At 36.9% G+C, this 21256-nt stretch overlaps 1 protein-coding gene across 1 annotated transcript; it reads left to right on the top strand.

Moving 5' to 3' along the window:
• The first annotated feature begins 4128 nt into the window (after positions 1 to 4128).
• Positions 4129 to 20559, top strand: LOC136835296 (aminopeptidase N-like). The gene is made up of 18 exons (XM_067098617.1): positions 4129 to 4233; positions 5424 to 5565; positions 7053 to 7292; positions 7431 to 7633; positions 7810 to 7965; positions 9817 to 9947; positions 10544 to 10718; positions 11581 to 11764; positions 12457 to 12616; positions 12922 to 13003; positions 13381 to 13564; positions 15185 to 15506; positions 16872 to 17014; positions 17119 to 17312; positions 17599 to 17769; positions 19355 to 19498; positions 19880 to 19958; positions 20342 to 20559. The coding sequence occupies exons 2-18, from the start codon at positions 5443 to 5445 to the stop codon at positions 20513 to 20515; spliced, it is 2865 nt and encodes a 954-aa protein (XP_066954718.1). The 5' UTR covers positions 4129 to 4233; positions 5424 to 5442; the 3' UTR covers positions 20516 to 20559.
• Positions 20560 to 21256: the final 697 nt, after the last annotated feature.

Here is a 21256-nt window from a genome sequence, read left to right as displayed (position 1 = left end):
CGTAAACCTTTCAGATGTATTCTTGCAGAATTAGATTTGTATTTTTTGTGCTCTCGACTTTTGAAATGTTGATATTTGATAACTTTTAAGTTTTATTTTCTATTTCTTTTACTCGATTTTTCTGTTTTTATTTCTGCTCGATTTTTTATTTTTTCCAAGTTCCGAAATCAACTATTCCTCTTGCAATAGTGTCATCCTCTTCTTGAGAGAACGTTATTCCTACAGAATTAGGTATGTATTTTTTGTGCTGTCGACATTGACGTATTGATATTTGACGGATTTTCAGTTCCTCTGCTCGATTTGTCATTTTTCCTAAGTTCCAAAATCAACTAATCCTCCTGCAACATTGTCATCCGTGTCATCCTCTGCTTGGAAGACCGTCTTGTTCCCGCGTTGAGAATCAGCTGTTTTGGCGGGCACTTGTGACGTCTTTCAGCAAACAAACGAGGCTCGTCCGCCAAAGAAGCCGCGTGTCATTCTATCCCTCATAAAGCACGAAAAACCGTGAGAACTGGCGAGGGCGAGACAGGAAGGGGATGTTTGTTGGCGTTGTAATCAAACTGGAGTCGTCCTCAGTGGCGAGGATGCTTGTGCTGATGAGGACGACTTGAACCATTTCGCGAGTGGCGGGAAAGGATGGCCTGTCTCTCTAGAGGTTTTATTTACAAACATTGAACTCGAGGGACTCGCAAGTTTATCGGGTTACAGCCAGTGATAATGTTTGTTGTAATTTAAATCTACTTTTTTTTTCTTGTATAGCGGACCGTTTAACGTCCCTCGTAGATTGTTATATACAGAAAATTGAATTCTTTGTGTAATTAATACAAGAAATATGATAAAATAGAGTAATTAGAGATGCAATTTCAAGTGCTTACTGGGCAAGAACTGAGCACGTATACGTGGTAACAGGTACGCCGCTTGTTTTCTTCAGAGTGAAGAAAACAATAAATGGCTATTGTTAAGAGAGGATACCCTGACCCATTCAAAATACACACAGCTTACTGTTCATTTCATAACCGTTCAGTGTCAGAGCAGTAACACTATAGTATTTTGGACTACTATGCATAGCTGTTTCTGTACTGTATCGTATTATGTTGTGTATCGTTATATGCAACTTATTTACTTGAATAATACGTAAAAGTAAAAGGCTCTAAAGATGAAACGGAGAAATCCTCTCAGTAGCACCTAAGAGGTAATAGTTAGGGAGCTTGAACAGCGAGATGAAAGAAGGAACCGGGAATGGCTGTAAAGTAAATCGCTAAAAAGTGGGTGCAGCTAGGGGCCGAAGGAACGCTGCAGACACCCAGCATTGGTGATGCCTACAGTGCACCGCATGAAGTGCACTGACGGCATTACCTCATGCTATCCATTCGTTCACTCTAAGTATGCAGATGAAATCGGTGTCATTTCTAAAACTAAAAATAAGTTTGATGAATCATGTAAAACTAATATCAGTACACGCCAGATGGTTCCAGCCGTGGGCTATGTGCTTGATATATAAATCAGTTGAAATATTATCAATGTTTACAGCTTTGTGGTATAGTGGAAAAATTAGAGAATCCTTCATTTTTGGGTCTGCTTGACAGAAAAAGACTGCACTCTCCTTTTGTCTGAGACGTTCAACTGTGAAATTAGGTTTTCAGTATTTTCTAAAAATTATGTTATTTTTTTTTTGTTTTACTCGTGATTAATATGTAATGATCAGATAATTTACTGAGAAAAAAAGAAATGATCCTGAAAAGTAGATTTACTTCAGAATGGAAACTTTGTCTTACTAAGAGCGTATCTAGTCTCCAGAAAATATAACCACATTTTAACATGTATTTAGAAATCATAAATGATAGGTTTCTTTAGTAATGGCTAGATGGTATCAGATTACTGTAATGTGTGTAACTAATATTATGTTTTTCTTAATTCCATCACGAACCTGATTTCCTTTGGGTTGTATTTCACCGACGAGGATACACCTCTCTCTCTCTCTCTCTCTCTCTCTCTCTCTCTCTCTCTCTCTCTCTCTCTCTCTCTCGGTGTTGCCTTTGGTGTATGAGGATATACCCCCTCCGTCTCTCTCTGGGTTCTTTGGTATACGAGGATCCTCCTTTCTCTCTCTCTCTCTCTCTCTGGTTGCCTTTGGTGTACGAGGATATCCCCTCTCTCTCTCTCTCTCTCTCTCTCTCTCTCTCTCTCTCTCTCTCTCTCTCTCTCTCTGGGTTGCCTTTGGTATACGAGGATCCTCCCCACCCCCTCTCTCCCTCTCTCTCTCTCTCTCTCTCTCTCTCTCTCTCTCTCTCATTGCCTTTGGTGTACGAGGATATCCCCCTCTCTCTCTCTCTCTCTCTCTCTCTCTCTCTCTCTCTCTCTGGTTGCCTTTGGTGTACGAGGATATCCCCTCTCTCTCTCTCTCTCTCTCTCTCTCTCTCTCTCTCTCTCTCTCTCTCTCTGGGTTGCCTTTGGTATACGAGGATCCTCTCTCTCTCTCTCTCTCTCTCTCTCTCTCTCTCTCTCTCTCTCTCTCTCTCTCAGGGGTTGCCTTTGGTGTGAGGGTATCCCCTCTCTCTCTCTCTCTCTCTCTCTCTCTCTCTCTCTCTCTCTCTCTCTCTCTCTCTCTCTCTCTCTGGGTTGCCTTTGGTATACGAGGATCCTCCTTTCTCTCTCTCTCTCTCTCTCTCTCTCTCTCTCTCTGGGTTGCCTTTGGTATACGAGGATCCTCTCTCTCTCTCTCTCTCTCTCTCTCTCTCTCTCTCTCTCTCTCTCTCTCTCTCTCTCTCTCTCGGGGTTGCCTTTGGTATACGAGTATACTCCTCTCTCTCTCTCTCTCTCTCTCTCTCTCTCTCTCTCTCTCTCTCTCTCTCTCTCTCTCTCTCTCAGGGTTGTTTTTGGTGTACATGGATCCCCACTCTCTTTCTCTCTCTTCAAATGGTTAAGCAACTTATGTTAAACCTGCAAGTTTATATTTTCAGTCTTTCACCTCAGACATCTTGGGAACGAGAAACGACCTGGCAGGTGAATCATTTTTTCATGGGTGCCACTTAGTTCATTATCATTCAAAATAGAGCAGTCTTATCAAAAGCAATCAGCAAAATAACCCATGAGTACTGCCGGGGAAATTCCAGTTTGGAGGAGATAAGGAAACACATGTTCGTCAAATTGCAAGTTCTCAGGGATTGCAATTTACGTATGTTTGTTTATTTGTTTGTTATACTGATACGTGTGTGTGTTTTTTTTTTCTCCATTTACGATTATCTTAGACTTTGGAAGTTTCCTTTGGTAGGTGGGACTTTTGACCAGCAATAATAATGATAACAAACGTACTATTAATAATGGCAAGATGAAATCCTTGTGTGTGTGTGTGTGTATATATATATATATATATATATATATATATATATATATATATATATATATATATATATATATATATATATATATATATATTTTTATCACATACATATGAAATTTTTATTTACGTTGTTTATATACAATCATGAAGCTACAAATGTCGCTTAATATCAAATTCACGCTACCTCAGGAATATCTCCGATGGAGAATTATCACCGAAGGGAATTTATATAAGTGATAAATGAACTGGTACCGTTGGGACACGGTACCAGTTCATTTATCACTTATATAAATTCCCTTCGTGATAATTCTCCATCTGGAGATATTCCTGAGGTAAAGTGAATTTGATATTAAGCGACATTTTATATACATACATATGATTATATATATATATATATATATATATATATATATATATATATATATATATATATATATATATATATATTTATTATGTTATATATATATATATATATGTATATATATACATACATATATAATTCTTTGCAAACAAATGAAAATGCATCATGAAATTTTCTCGTAAGTAAAAAAGCTTCAGATGATGCAATACCCAAGAGTGAGAATATATTGTCATCCAGTTTTCTAAGTAAAACACACCCTCTTCCAGATGTCTTTTACTTAGATTTCAGTATAAAAAATGTTTTTGAAATCCACGTTTCTGCTTCCCTCCTATTTGAATGGACGAGGCCCTTATCTCCTTCTAAAAAAAAAGTGATTTTAGTATCAGTGGGCAAAGATAAAAAAGGGACTATAAGACCTAACAAACACAATTGATAAACAGGTAACCATAGGTGGTCTTTGGATTCACTAGTAACTAAGTGGAGTACATTAGTTCGCTGTTAGATATCGACCATTACAAGCTAACTTCATAAGGTAAAAGATATTCACTGTTTTTTTTTTATATTGCAGTTCTGCTCATTTTAGCACAGTGAGACATTGCAAAATAATTACGGAATTGTCTGTATTCAGTTGTTTAATACCTCCGACCTTGCATTCCTCTTCTGGACTTGGAAAATTCATCCTTTCATGAAAATGATGAATACTTTAAAGCAAAAATAAAAATAAACCAAGGGAAAGGAATTTGCAACTGAAAGTTCATCAGAATTGGTTGTATTATGCTGAGAATGACATTGAATTTGGTTTTTCTCGACAGATTTTTTGCGAAGCATTTTGGTCTTCATATGTTTTCCACTGGAGTTTTGCATCCTCCTTTAGTGTACTTAGTCGTAGGTAGAAAAAAAAAAGTTAATAACTAACGACAGAAACTTGTAATTTTCTTTCTGTGCTTTACATTCAAATTTGGAACCTCTTCTCTCAAGGTATTTCATGAGGCTTTAGACATCATAGCGTTTCAAATTCCAGTTTCTCTCAGCGTAAGGGAGAAGTATCCTTGCCGCTGATGAAAAAAAACTGTTCTCTTCCCTCTTTTATAGTTGTAGCAGTGTCATCCATATCATCTGCTCTATCTTTGTGGCAAGTGACAATGCTGAATATCCATTCTGTTTTCTGTGAAATGCTTCAGGATATTTCTTAATTAATCCAAGTTCATTTTCACCTTCATTTTATTTCTTGTTTGTAGAATGCACAAGATGCTATCAGACTGAGAGACTGAGACTGAAATGGCGTGAGATTTAGACCAATTAGTTTAAAAGGTGTCAAGCAAAATACAAACTCCATTTTTAAGAGGTTTTAAGGGAAGCATGCCATCGCATACCATCTGACAGCTAACATCTAACCTTCCTTAGTTTCTTGTGAAGTTGAGCTCACCTGTTCAGATCTCAGTCTTTGAAACTGAAATGACTAACTGGCTCGCTGCGTATAAGTGAAAGTACTAGTAAGAGTTATTTAGGTAACTCTTCTTTTACTGAAGAGGCAACAGCGTAAGGATATTACACAATTATTCGTAGTAAATAATTCTAATGTATTCCTAATCAGATGGTCGTTCAGCTGAAGCTACTTATTAAAAGATAATTTCTCATTACCATTATAATAAGAAATTTAAATTCATTTTGTCAGTTACAAATTTTTTTGAAGGTATATTTTAACTACATCCGTCCTTTCAGGGAAGACTAGAAACTTGAAATGGGCCACCGGGGTGATTACTTACTCACCAAGCTTCTGTGGCTAATTTTTATCCCGCTGGTGATTACTGGCAGTCCGTTTTCAGGGTCTCCAAAATCTCCACGGAATCTTCTAGGATTAACTGTGAGTATACTAACTACTTTCGAAGTTTCAACCGTATCAGGAACATTGAAATAGAAGGAAATAAGAAGTGTATTGCAAACAACTCACGTTTAGTTCCAACTTTGATAAGTAGGCCTATGTGTTGTTAATTTGTATTGTTAAAATCAGTTGTTCCTGACCAGATTCTAGTTTCTATTAAGCTCAAGATTATCATCAAATCTACGTGCATTTTCCTCATTATTATTATTATTATTATTATTATTACGAGCCAAGCTGCAACCCCAGTAGGAAAACAAAATTCTACGAGCCCATAAGGAAAGCAGCCCAATACAGATAAATTGAGAAGTATAAGCCATCAAAGAGGAATAACAGTGAAAGAATAAGATGAATAACAGAGTGAAATCAATCTAATGAATAACAAATAAACTGTGAAGTAAGACAAGAATCACGTAAGCCTACTTCACGACCAGAGTTTAGGGGTTTATGTACTGTACAATACTGGGAACTTAAATAAAAGAGCATCGCAGACATCCACGCCCTTGCAAAAGACAAACTGCAAAATAAGAAACAGATTATTACTAGCAGCATAGTATTCAAACTTATAAAAACTTGAGATAATATGGGGCACTGTAGGCATTACTTAAGGGTCTTTGCAGCCTCCCTTCGAACCCTAGCTGCATCCTCTTGCACTCCTTTTACTGTACCTCCGTTCATATTCTTTCTTCCATGTGACTCTCCAATCTCTCTAACAGTTGTTTCATAGTGCAACTGCGAGGTTTTCCTCTTGTTACACCTTTCAAACCTTCTTACTGCCAATTTCCCTTTCTGCGCTGAATGACCTCATAGGTGCCAGCGCTTGGCCTTTGGCCTAAATTCTATATTCTCTTCCGCTCTGTAATATGGGGAGGTCTAGTGTTGTAGAAATTAGTGGGTGATCGCGCATCACAACCACTTTTACCTAATGGTGAAACTGTTAATACTTCAAGTTTTAAAGGAACCCCCTCACTAACTTACGAATAATAACAGAGAAATTCGGATCTAAATAATCACAAAAACAGAAAGAAATATCTTTGGAGTCTACACTTCCATAAGCACCAAAGTCAAACAGAACACTCTTGATTTCGTGGACAGGATCAAGTTAGTGTAGCCTCAGGAAAAACAGTAAGAACAATAAGACAGTCAGGAGTGTGCATACTTTACATTTTTTATGGGGTACTTTAAAAAAATAAACTGTTACCAGAAGAATTTAGTTTGAAATATTCAAATACAACTCTGACAGTACATTAACTACATAATTAAAAAGAACCATATGGAATACTAAGTAAGAAACTGAATTATCACATGCGTTAGAGATTTGGTTTTTAAAGAATCTTATTTGAAATGCATTCGCCCAAGTAACTATATAACCAGCTATTTACACGGAGAAATCTTTCACCTCGTGATTTTTTTTATAAATTATATATTTGGTTTTCTGCTCATTCATTATAGCAACGTTTATTTTCTTACAGTGCAGAGAAGAGAAGCATGTTGTTCACGCTAACCGGAAGTATATTCCAAATCCTGGAGAGGACGAGTACCGACTTCCAACCTCTCTGAATCCAATTCATTATGAAGTTTGGCTTCAGCCCTTCATTCACGGGAACTTCAGCATCGCGGGACATGTTAATATTGTTCTGGAGGTCTTGGAAGCTACGTCAGTCATCCAGCTGCACATTGATAATATCACAACCTTCGATGACACTATCAAGGTTATTGTCCCTATACGTAGTTCTGACGTACTGTGATCAAGATGTTTGCCATAAATAATTAAAACATTACCCAATTATTGTCTTGCTTGTTGTTGTTTTAGACGCAATAGAGTGACTGGTTTTCTTATTTATTTGAAGATTGTTTTGTTTGATGGAGGCCCAGACATCTCTGTCAGAGTAACATCAGTTGATGAGGTTCACAACTTCTATTTTGTCTGGCTAGAAGAAGTATTGGAACTGGGAAGGACGTACAACTTTTCTCTGGACTTTGAATCTTATCTTGACACGGATGGCATTGGATTCTTCAGATCGTCTTACGTCGATGAAGAGGGAAAGGAGGTGTAAGTTATCCTTTGTTTAGTATGGCTCAACTTTTAATACTTAATTTTAAGCAAGCTTGAATTATATATCAAGGAAATTGAACTGTTATTTCTTCGTTCATCTCACCCACACACATTGGGGAAATCTGATACCTTTTTGAAGTCTTGCAAACACTCGTGTTTATTTTTTTTTCCAGACCGGTCGCTCTTACCCAGTTTGAAGCCAATGGAGCAAGGAGGGCATTTCCCTGTTTCGATGAACCATCTCTCAAAGCTAATTTCGATTGCTACCTAGCAAGAGAGGAGTCCATGACAGCCCTTTCGAACATGCCATTGGTCGAAACTATACCTGTGTAAGAAAATTTAGCAGTATTGGGCTTGTATTTCTGCACTGTTTTACTAGATTGTTAGGTCATATCACTCTTATTCCCCATCTGTATCTCACCTTAACAACACCCCATATATTTGCCTGTTTATTGCGTTTGGCAAACACATGTATCCACAAAATGCTTTACAAATTCAATATACATCAGTAGAAAACTTCCTTTAGTCATTTTTCAAATGGAATACAAGAGCAGGTCTAGTGCAGTGTCTAGAAAGCCACGCTCTTTTCACCTTTCAAATTTCATTGGGAGGCTACACCGTAGGTTATATGTCCAACAGAGGCAAAAAATGCATTTGAAAGGTGTGATAATGGAACCATACAAAATCCGTTACCATACCAGTTCGTGAATCCTGTAATGTCCAATACAACAAGGACTGAGTTTGGCCCCAAGGATCACCACCCTTCAATAAAATACATGAGTGGATGACCAAATCTAATTTATTCAAACATAGGATTCTTCTTGCCCATTGCCAAACTGCAGCATCGTCATCAAGAAAGAAAATTATTACTGAAGCACCAAAGATTCTTGCACCTTCATCTTCCAGGAATCATACAGCCAATAAGCTCTTTTTTAGATGAATAATTATAAATACCACCTCTGTTACTGGAAGTCATCCCCCGAAGTGCCGTAGAACAATCCCTTCAAACCCTTGAAAACAAATTGCAACAGTTTGTCTCTCACCATATTCCCCATAAATTTTTTCTGAATAAGCTTGTAAATTAGATGCTTAATTTTTGGTAGAAAAAATGTGCCCTTCTTTAACATTGCAGTAAATTTTTATCTCTCCTTTGTAAAGATGAAACCAGTTTATAAATGTTGATTTGTCAAAGATAAATCTTCTGAAAATTCATAATAATCTTTTGAGTAAAGAAAAATATTTGCATCAAGTCTTCAAGAATCAGTCTAAGAATGTCTTATATGAGGGTGGGTTAAAACCCAGTGGCTGTGTCACATTTGTTTGTTCCTTTGAAATATGAAATCCTTATTCTGTTGATGGATCCAGCACATTGGCTGTTTTTTTTGTCTTTATTGAAATTATGAATGAAGACAGTAGGATTCTTATATTTTTTCCTGGGGTCTGAATTTCTTGTGCTAAATAACTGATTTCCTTGGTGATGATTTTTTCACGACAAACTGTGCTTTCTGTTGTCTATTGCATTCAAGACTTTGGCCACTTTCAATTGACAATTTTAAGCCTTTACAAGATACTGCATGAAAGATTAGTATACATATTTTTCAGTTATCCATGAGTTACGAATATGTCAGAAATTATGAATAGGTTGTATGATAGTGTTTGAATAGCCTATAGAGTATACAGTTCATATTTGTTATTGCACAGGTGATGACAGTTTAAAAAGTGTAAGGCAAGTTCTACTTATGTCATTCTTTACACAACTTTTAACATTTTTGTTTTTTTTTTTTTATGAACGAGTTTGTATTCATTGTGAAAGTAAAGTTAATTTTATATATTTTAAACAACAAAAAGCGAAACTCCCCGTAGGAGGACAGCGTCATCAGTGCACCTCCTGTGGTGCACAGTAGGCTCGGCTCTTAGCAGCAACCCCTTTCATTCGTTTTACTACACCTCCGTTCATATTATCTTTCTTCCATCTTACCTTCCACCTTCTCTTAACATCTGCTTCATAGTACAACTGCGAGGTTTTCCTCCTGTTAAACTGTTAAAACCTCCTGTACTCTCTATTTCTCTTTCAGCTCTGAATGACCTCATAGACCCCAGCGTTTGGATTCTGGCCTAAATTTCATATTCCCATTCCAAAGGGCTAAACTCACTCCCATTTCGCTCTTCTTCTATTCTAGAGAAGGTCAAGAGGGATGGTCCTGGGACCACTTCCGGACCAGCCCAGTCATGCCGACCTATCTGGTGGCTTTCATCGTGTCGGATTTTACCAGCAATGGCACTGAAACTGTCGAAGGTTTTCCTTATACTGGTAAGTAGCGCTGGGACCCAGTGCTTGGCTTTGTGCCTAAATCTCATATCCCATTCCATTCTATACTGGCAAGTACATTAGTAACGTTCAATTATATTTCTGGTGCCCTTTCTATGTGTTTGTCTTTAATCTTTGTGGTCATTACCATTATAATTTGAGTTTCAGCGCTTGGTTCGCAGTGAATATCAACATTATTATTATTATTATTATTATTATTATTATTATTATTATTATTATTATTATTATTATTATTATTATTATTATTATTATTATTGACTAAGTTGTAACTCTGGTTGATGAAGCATAATGTTACAAATCTTGGGGCTCTAGTAGAGAAAGCAGCTCAGTGTGGAAAAATTAATATTATAGCAAAGAACAAAGTATAAATGGGAAACAACAAAAAATAAAAAGATGAAGCGATTGTTTTGAAATGAGACTCACGCAAGCTGTTCAACAAGAGAGCATTAGCATGTAAAATATAGAAAGCAGAATGTAACATAAAGATATGTGGAATAAACGGATTTTTCTTTGTTGCACAATGTACATGTTAATGTCCTGTTTCCTTGATTTTGAAGTGTTTTTCCTCTCACCAAAAGCTTGGTCTCGAAGCCAGAAGATTAAACATTCTCAGTATGCCTTGGAAATGGGACCTGACGTCCTGACATTCTACGCAGAATACCTGAGAATTCCATATATGATGCCCAAAATGGACATTGCAGCGTTTGTGGATTTCGGTGGAGCCATGGAGAACTGGGGAATGATCATTTTCCAGTAAGAAGCCCGTTACATTCACTGTCATTAGATTGAACTAAACCCAACATTTTAATACTTAAACATAGCCCATAGACATTGTAGACTTTGTGCCTCTACACTAAAATTCAAATAGTTCCTCACTTGGGGACGTAATAAGAATGGGCATTTTACCTTTGCTAAGATTCCTCTCGGAGAGGATAATGCGAATTAAATACTATCAGTTGCGTCACTGCTGGGTTGGGTCACAGTTGGGTAAAACTCGCTGGTATGCTAGGCAGTAAGCGTGCCTAGGTAAAAGCCTTAGGTACAGAAGTACTTAGGTGCCAATTTCTTTTGTGACGTGTGTGGGTCAGTTGGTAGCGCCCTTGCCTTTTAATTGGAAGACCTGGATTCGATCCTGTGTGAGTCAGAAATTCATAGAGCAGTTATGTATTTTTATTAAGGAGGCTGTCCTCTCCAGCAAACTTTAGATCATATACATATATATAGTATGTGCATTTGTATGTACCGTACATGTATTTACATATATATTTCTTTATAAGAAATTTTCCTTTTAGAGCAAAATTTTAGGTCCATATTCAATTGCATTTCGGCGCCAATAACCTAGAAGTCCCCGTATGGGGCAGCGCCATCTGTGTACCTCTTTGCAGCGTCCCTTCAGTCCCTAGCTGCAACCCCTTTCGTTCCTTTTATTGAAACCCTCGTTCATATTCTCTTTCTTCCAATCTTATTTTCCACTCTCTCCTAACAATTGATTCAGCATTATTTTCAGTGCTGAATAACCTCATAGGTCCCAACGCTTGGCCTTTGGCCTGAATTTTATATTCCAATCGAACGCCAGTTTTGATGACCACAAATCAAATGAGATTCTCTTCTTAAGGGAGGATGTCATGTTGTTTGACCCCGAGGTGCAGACCGAGGCAGAGAAGCAAATGGTGGCGAAGGTCGTTTCTCATGAGACTTCTCATCAGTGGTTCGGAGACCTGGTCACCATGGGGTGGTGGAGTCACCTCTGGCTGAACGAAGGATTCGCTAAATATATGGAGTACTTGGGAGTTAATCGTGTGAGTTTTTTTTTTCATTAAAGCACAGTGTTATGTATGTAATTCTTTCATTATATTTATTGATATTATTTGTGGTTCTGTGCTTATGTGCTCTTGAACAGATGGAAGTAGATAGTTTCAGTAAAATACTAGCATTTGTAGTCGAGTGTTATGGGTCATAAGTTCTCTGATTTACAGATACTGTACTATGGTAGCATAGGCTAAGCCCCATCATCCCTATCATCCTACACAGTTTGTTTTTCTTATTGAAAATGAAATAATTTTTGTTATTCTTTTCCTTTAAAAGAATTCTCTTAGATATATGACGACACTTATCCAAATTGCTTTTGTTTCTCAGTATCCTCTGTAAATGTTTACAGTTTCCCATTCCTGTGCTATCTTGAACATGAAACAAGAATTGTGGATTTTAGAAATAATTGGAAATTCTTCTTGTGAGGGTCATCTCGTGTCAAGGGCATACAAGACAGTTGCCCTGAGCCTCAGGATCCTAGTTTGGCCCTAAGCTGATATATAGTGTTTTCGTGTTTCAGCAATGATTTTATTTCCAAAGTTTTTGTTGAAATCTATAGGTTTAATTATGATGACTGTTTGCATTTTCATTTCCATGAGTGAGTGGGTAGTGTCCCTGGTGCATTACTATTTCAAGGACCTGAATACTGTTAAGATGTCTCTACTCTTGTGTTCTCCTTTAGGTTGAACCTGCTTGGAATATGCTTGACCAGTATGTTTTCGATGTAGTCCAATACGCCCTTGAAGTCGATTCTAACGAGACTTCCTCCCATCCTGTAATAAAGAATGTGAGCAGCACTGAAGACATAAACACAATCATCGATGATATCACCTACCGAAAAGGTTTGTAGATCGTGAATGTTCTTCGCCGGAATTTTTGTATTAGGTGGGAAATCGCAAAACCCGGTTACTTAAGGCGCTCTATGGTTTAGCCATTCATCGGATTTTTTTTATGAAGATATAAACTTAATGGGCTGTTTAGTTTTTATCTAGAATGCTCCGAAATTCAGTTTGAAAAGCTGTTTGAAAAAAGAAGCCGAAACAACAGCCATACAATTATGTAAATTCTTAGAAGAATTTCAAAATGAGAATTTTTAAAATTCTTTTAATTCATTACTGTATTACTTTCATCTGTTTTGGTCCTTCAGGTGGTTCTCTGAATAGGATGATGAACCACATACTAACGGAGCAAACCTTCGTTAACGGATTAAACTCTTATCTCTTGGAATAGTAAGTTTTAATTTTGCTTTTGTTCTGTTCTTTATGTTAGTCCTAAAACTTTCTTGTTAAACAGGAGCTAGCGCATTTCCTTCAGGTTAATTTTAGGTATGATATGCGACAGTAGGACGTTTAGCAGCAAGAGCACACTTATTGGTACGTATACATATAAGCAAAATATTTTTTATTACAAAACTATTATAGCACCATAAATATCTAAAGTAAAATGCAAAGAAGTGGGTTGATTCTTTAAAACAATATTTTTAGCTTAATGGTTTTAAATATGAAAATGTAGCTTGCATATGACAGAAATTCATTATCGGCCAAGTGTTACAAACTTACCAATCAGCCTTATTAATCACGATTATGGATTTCCATGCTTTTGGCAGCCAGTACAGCAACGCCTATCAAGATTACCTGTTCAGACACCTGACGACTGCTGGCCACGAAGATGGAACATTACCCCAGGACATGACCATGAAGGAAGTCATGGATTCGTGGACGCTTCAAGCAGGATATCCCGTCATAACTGTCAACAGATCGGAGGATGGAACCTCGGCCATTATTTCGCAGGTAGTCTTAAACATATGTAACAATTTAGATTAAACCACGACTTGTATTTTTTTAATTTACTTACGTTTGTATCCATTTATTTATTAATATGGTAATTTATTTTTTTCTTTTCTAATAACTGACCTCTTCTTTCTGTATTTCCTGTTACCTTATGATACTTCACTCAAATGAACACCATTCATTGGAAGTTTGAAAATCATGTCGGTGACCCCTTTAGGCTTGCTCCACATGAATAGGGTTCATCTTCTGAATAATAATAATAATAATAATAATAATAATAATAATAATAATAATAATAATAATAATAATAATACTGTGAAATATTGCTTGTAAGATATCATTGGCATCAATGTTATTTGTGCTCTGGTAACATTTCTGTAATTCTCTTCAGTTGCAAGAGTTCAAGAGACCAAAATCTGGAATAAATCGGGTCACGTGATGTGCTTTTGACAACGAGTTCCCTCGGGACCATCTCAGTATTAATGGGCTATAAATGATGTTAACTCTGCCGTTTTGCTTGAGTATAAATCGGGAAAATTATTTTCTTTAATTTACATTAGATTGTTATCGTAAGACGAAGTATATCTTATTATTTCTTTGCTCTGGGGAGACCTTTCAAAATAACATCTATCTCAGTATTAAATAGAACTTGTCCGTGAAAAATTATGGAAAACATATTAACGAATTCGATTTCTGGTATGCAAAATTTAACTTGCGTATCTATAATATAAATTCTTGGGTAGTTTATCATGTCATCTTACATAGTAATGATTGTTTGTTTTCTGAATATATGAGTTTCAAGCATATGCAGTGATCATTAAATAAATCTGTCAGACTAATTACGTTACCCTGGATTATATATATTTTACATACAGTAGCACTTCATCTTGACAGGTAATTCAAGGTCTGGCCTCCCGATAGATAACGAAATCCAGTAAATAATAAGCACCTTGTAGTACGGTATAGCCTACAGATACCTCAGACCCAACCCACGTATCTTGTGCAGCAATTCCGTTTTAGTAATGGTTTATCCTTACCTGTATTTTGTACTTATTCGGTTTCAGAGATTTATTCACTTGTCATTCAATTCCAGATATTCATCTGCAAAATTAATTGCTTCGAAAAACGTTGCCTTTTAAAAAAACCCATCATAATGTAGCTTATTACTTTTGTCTACTAACAGTGTAAAACACACCACATTCTTACTGAGCCAGAAATTCCTTAAACATTTTAACGTGTTTCTTTTTTTAACACAAAAAGTCAGGTACCTTGAAAACAAAGAGAACACTTTTAGACAGACAAACATCAGTTGTGTCCATATCACCACCTGCTATGTCTAGCGTGCTTACCAGTTTATTATGCTAACTAGCAACAAATTTTTTTTCATCTTTTTTTGACTCTGACACAGCTGATTAGTAAAAAACTCCACGAATTTGAAGCGCATGTATTGCTTTTAAAAATATTTCCAGTCTTTGCTCAGCAGAAGAAACTAAATAGCTGTACAGCAGATTAATGTCTAGTTATTTAATCTATTAAAAATATAGGAATATTTTCCATTGTAACAATAATGATAATCAAAAGTTGGAAAAAAATATGCAATTGTAAGCTAAATAATTCCAGGAGCGGTTTTGGTCCTCCCACGAGAGCACGGGCGAAACCTGGTGGGTTCCTTTGACTTACACCAGCCAGGACAATCCGAATTTCGAGAACACTCAGCCGATGGTCTGGATGTCGAAGGGAGAGAGAGAAATCACCGTAGGTTCCCTGCCAGGGAAGGATCAGTGGGTTATCTTCAACATCCAAGAGACAGGCTTCTACAGAGTGAATTACGACGACAACAACTGGGATTTGCTTCTGCACCAGTTGGAGACTGATCCTGAGGCAATCCATCCCCTCAACAAAGCCCAGATACTTGATGATCACGCACACCTGTCGCAAGCAGGTGGGAATTCTCGTTTAAAGTCAAATATTAAGATAGCTGATTTAAGCTTACTGACATGCAGTGGTGTTTATCTTTAAATTTCAGAGCAAGGAATATTGTTGGCTTTCATTTTTAACACTTCAAACATTCTCCTTTTGGTATAGGGTTTTGTGAAAATGTTTGAAAATTATCAAACATTTATCAGTGACTACGAAAGAAATTAATATTGACAATACTAAATTCCTTGAGGTTATGGGAAAGGGGTCTCCATTTAATATTGCAGCAGATTGATATTAGGTTTATGGACACTGGAGAAATGTGAATTGTTATTTAATAGAAAAATTATGAATTGAAACAAAGGCAAAAGAAAGTTTATATGTTAGAAGAAATCTCTCATTCCTGGAATATCGCCAAGTAATTTTCTATTCAATAATCGTTGGTACAAAAAGACGTCAAGGTGCAGCGTTGTGTTCGTGTTCCAGGCAAGAAAAAACATGCCATTGCTTCATAAGGGTATATTTTGCTCTTATAAAAAAATTGGTTTCAAAATCGAATTAGTTTTATTTCTAAGGGATGAACTCAAGACAGAAGTCAGAGAAAGGTATCTACTTTGCTTAGTAATACAAATTATCATAAACAGAATTATTCCTAAAGCTTCGTAATCTCACAACCATCTCAAAACCATCTCTGACCAATCGCCTGTTCTGTCTTAGTCATATTGGATTACACTGCTGCACGTTAGGAACTGTTCGCGATCATGTGGTGTTAAAGTGTTCCCAGCGATTTTTTCAGGTTTGAGTATGGATCCGTATTAGCAGAACTCCACAAATATAATTTCACTTCCTTTCCCTTCCACAAAAGCATTTTTCCAGGTAATCTCTGCGGTCTCTTCTCTCGAAATGCCTTCATCTTCCTCTATACTTGTCCCATCTCTTGTGCAGAGTTACTTAAACTGGCTCTACACTTAAATTCTTCCCTTTGTTTCAAAGAACTTAATAACTCTTGAATTAGACCGATGAAACAGACTGTGGCTTTAACGTTCGCTTACTTTAACGTTCTGTTACTTTTAATTTCCGAACTCTTTGTCTGGAATTCCCCATGATGTTTCCATAATTTTATCAACGTGAAAATTTAACATTTTAGCTACATGAGTATACTGTAGAATTATATTACGTACTTTGCTAAGTTTTGATGAATGAAACCGTCAGTGCTCCATCATATGTTCTTTTTGGAAAAGTGTTCTAGTTTTGAATGTCGCTGTGTGGAGAACCTCCATATTCTTAGAAGTTTCCCAGACACTTCTCCATAACATTGCTTAATCAGTTTTTGACATTCCTGGTACTGTTTTAGTGGTACTCATTTACATTTTTTTTTTACCCCCAACAGGCTACCTACCCTACTCATCCTCTCTTAATTTTTTCTCATACCTTCGCAAGGAGAAGGAATATCTTCCTTGGGTTTCTGCTCTTAATCACCTGGACTACATGGAACTCATGTTATCGAGAACCGCAGCCAATGGGCCATTCAAGGTATACATCGTGATTTATGTCTAAGTGCAGTGAGTTGAGAAAATAACAAAAATCTATATCTCTACTTTACTATAGTTAATACTTCGATTTTTAAATCCTCGCAGAAATTCCTTCTTGATTTGATCTTGCCACTGTACGACGAGTTCGGATTCGATGTCATTGATAATATGGATCAACAAGAAATATTTAAACAAATGCTGGTTCTTGCTTGGGCTTGTGATCTTCAACACGAGGATTGCATCGTATATTCAACGAGACTTTTTAATGAATGGATGGAAAACCCGGATGAAGTTAACAGGTAGAATGTATAATTTTTATATGATTTTATCTCAGCTTGGTGACCTTCACTTTAGAATAGCATTCATTCACTGCTTGTGTGTGTTTAAAGAAGAGAGAGAGAGAGAGAGAGAGAGAGAGAGAGAGAGAGAGGGGAGGATTTTGCATATTTGTGAGAGAAAGGTATAATTCCTTTCGTGAGTTCTCTGTATTTACAGGAGAGAGATGTCGTGTATAGGTGTGTGTGAGAAAGAGAGGGAGAGAGACCTAATAACACAATGTATTTCCAAAGACATCTTTTGTTTCAGAATCATAAATCCAAACCTAAGGTCGACGGTCTACTGCTCCGCCATAGCCGAAGGAGACGTAAAAGAATGGAGCTTCGCGTGGAATCAGTATCTTCGACCCAACAGCCGCTCAGAAAAACTCAGACTTCTGAATGCCCTAGGATGCAGCAGAAACAGTGAAATGCTTTTAAAGTTCGTAGCTTCCATTTCCTGGTTTTAGAAATAAGTCACTATCTATTGTTCTAGAAAAGAATTCCTCATTAACTGCGTAATTTGCATCCCTAGTAACTGCATCGTATTTATAATATGAGGACTTCAGTGAGGTATACAGCGTCCATATCGAACGCATTTGTTTTCAAATTATGAAATATTTTGTGTATTTGTTTTTCATTTCTGAAAAGCGGTTGATGTAGCTAGGAACAGGTAGATCACCACCTTGCAATAGTGTTGCTAAATTAGTTGGAGTAAATATGTCCTTATGTGTGAATCCCCGTAGGTGGGTGGTGTCGTCAGTGCACCTCATTTGGTGCACTGTAGGTATTACTTAAGGTTCCTTGCAGCGTCCCTTCAGCCCCTAGCTTCCACCCCTGTCATTCCTTCCTTTACTGCGCCTCTGTTCATATTCTGTCTTCCATATTACTTTCCACTCCTTCTAAAGAATTGTTTCGTAGCACAACTGCGAGGTTTTCATCCTGTTACACCTTTAAAACCTTCTTTACCCTCAAGTTTCCCTTTCAGTACTGAATGACTTCATAGGTGCCAGCGCTTGGCCCTTGGCCTAAATTTTATATGCCATTCCATTTTTTGCTTATCACATACAGGCATTTTATTCTCTGGAAGCTTGTTCTGCAAGTTAATGACCTATTGTCTTGTCCAATAAAACCTAATGTTCATTATTATGAATAATAATAATAATAATAATAATAATAATAATAATAATAATAATAATAGATTCACAGTTTCGTGAAAAACAATCTGAGTAATAAAAATCCACAATTATATAGTAAATATATTACTATGTAAAAAGAACCAAAGACTTTCGAACACTTGAACGGTGTTCCTCATCAGTGTTAACGTTAAAAACTTAAAATGCGAAGTGAGTGAGGTAGTTTTCTTATGAAATAGTTTTTAAAAGTTGGGGGCGGGGCGAGAAGATAACAGCCCATCACGGAAGTGCTGGTTCGGGTGTTATGTAATACCAAATTCAACAGGCAGTTGCGCGCCTGTTGAATTTGGTATTACATAACACCCGAACCAGCACGACCTATGGCACCTATGCAGCGCAGGCAGATGCAACATCGCAAGTACGAAGATCAAGGAGATTGGTGCAACTGCCTGTTGAATTTGGTATTACATAACACCCGAACCAGCACGACCTATGCATCGCAGGCAGATGCAACATCGCAAGTACGAAGATCAAGGAGATTGGCGCAACTGCCTGTTGAATTTACATAACAGAACCAGCACTTCCGTGATGGGCTGTTATCTTCTCGCCCCGCCCCAACTTTTAAAAACTATTTCATAAGAAAACTACCCTCACTCACTTTGCATTTTAACGTTAACACTGATGAGGAAGGAACACCGTTCAGGTGTTCGAAAGTCTTTGGTTCTTTTTACATTGTAATATATTTACTATATAATTGTGGATTTTTATTACTCAGACAATAATAATAATAATAAGCCTTTTAATGTCACTTAACAGAGTTCAACAAAATGATGATAGAAGGCACAAGACCATAATCCAAACTAATTTCCCTTTTCTGAAATGTTCCTCCAGGTTCCTTGACCTGGCATTCGCTGAGAACGGCGACATCAGCAAGGCAGATGCTCTGAGGGTGTTCGCCTCGGTCGCCAAGCGTCCAGCTGGCAAGGAGGTCGCCTGGAAGTTCCTCTGGAATAATGTCCGCCGAATTATTTACCTGTAAGAGATTTAGTCTGTTTTACCTTGGTGTAGATATCTTACCGATTGAAACATTAGTTAGTTTGTATATAAGTAATTTAATGTCGTTTCTGATCAAGCCTTTGATCGTAGTAGTTCTTGATATAATTCTAGATGACAGTTAGAGGTAAGGTGTTGAATACTTTTATAAAAATTTAAGAACCGAAATGATTAAATCTTAGCTAAGCTACATACATATATATATATATATATATATATATATATATATATATATATATATATATATATATATATATATATATATATATATATATATATATATATATATACATATATACAATATATATATATATAATATATATATATATATATATATATAATGAATTTTTCTTCTATTTACAGTTTTGAGTCTTCAACTCACTTAGCCGAAATGATTGAGGCTGTGTCCGATTCCTTCAGCAGCGAAGAACAGAAATTGCAGGTGAGTACTGAGTATCTTACTTGACTGAGAAATCATTCTAACACCATCCTTATTATCACCTAATCGCTAGTATCGTCTCCATGTGACATCTGTCTGAAGGTTTCAAATATACCATATAACTACATGATAAATTTACTACTACAGTACTGCAAATACTGCTATTGTGACCACTTGTAAACGTAAATTCACAGCGCAGAACAAAGGCAAGATTGGAACTTAGTATGTAGAACCAGAATCAAAGAACGTTATGATTCCGCGTCCTAATATGACGTTCATGCTAATGGGGAAAAAAGGCACCAGATTAATAGGAATAATTTGGTCGTCATCCCCATGAAGAAAACAACGACTTTCTCTGCTGATCCTCTTTTGCTCCTCATTCGCAGCTCGTGTCACTTGAAGAGGATATTTCCGAAGTGCTCGATGAATATTCGTCCCTCCTCGTCAGCCGATCGATCCAAAAAGTCGCCGACAACATTGCTTGGAGGGAAAACAATTATGATGTAATCTTGCAATGGCTGGAAGAGCGTGGTTATGCTGCGACGGGGATGAATATTTGAATTTGAGCGTTACTTTCCTAATAAATGTATTGAGTTGATGCGCATCGATCCTTTTATTATTTAGTTCAACGGATTTAAGAATCCTGTCTGCTAATTATAATATCATCATCACATGTAACCACTGGCCAGATAGACTATCTGGACCGTGCGTGTAACAAGGTCCGCTGTTTGATCCCGGCCTACCGCAGCTGGTCGATCCAACTGTGATCGAGCACCAGCATCACTTGAGATTCGAAAAAGGCCTTGTAGCTATCAATCTCATCCCAAATAGAGCTTCTGAGAACCGGGGGGCTAGCACCTATTAGGACACCCTTAGTTAAGGATAGTTCCAGAAAAAAAGACAATATCACAGTATAAGAGTAGTTTAATACATACCTGATCAAGTCTGTGATAGTTGGCAATGCTTTGTATAATTTACAGTTTGAATGTTCGTTATTATTTATTTGATAATCGTTAAAGATATGTTATTAGTTTGTTGTGTATAAAAGGGTAAGCTCTTAAATTATTCAAACTTAGTTCACACTTTTATGTGTCATACCGTGTAAGTCCTCCAGTAATCAGAAATTAGGTAAGATTGCTAGTTCCAAGCCTTTTCACTCCTGGCTGCGATCTCCACTGTTGCCTAACTATAAGGAACATACATTAATTTACTACTTTAATTGTTAAATTTTAGGTGTATCATCTGTGCAGACAACTTCCTTATTATCACCTACTTCACAGAAAAAACTCATCAGCAGTACA

Source organism: Macrobrachium rosenbergii, chromosome 4, assembly GCF_040412425.1.
Source record: "Macrobrachium rosenbergii isolate ZJJX-2024 chromosome 4, ASM4041242v1, whole genome shotgun sequence".
In the NCBI taxonomy this organism is placed as follows: domain Eukaryota; kingdom Metazoa; phylum Arthropoda; class Malacostraca; order Decapoda; family Palaemonidae; genus Macrobrachium; species Macrobrachium rosenbergii.
Note: the sequence above shows the minus strand (reverse complement) of the source record. Positions and strands in the feature narration are given on the sequence as shown.

Excerpts from the sequence above, each read along its gene's own strand:
- LOC136835296 (XM_067098617.1), top strand. The coding sequence starts at position 5,443 with ATGGGCCACCGGGGTGATTACTTACTCACCAAGCTTCTGTGGCTAATT. Across the intron at positions 17,313-17,598 it reads AACCCGGATGAAGTTAACAG|AATCATAAATCCAAACCTAA; the intron begins GTAGAATGTATA and ends CTTTTGTTTCAG. Across the intron at positions 19,499-19,879 it reads GTCCGCCGAATTATTTACCT|TTTTGAGTCTTCAACTCACT; the intron begins GTAAGAGATTTA and ends TTCTATTTACAG.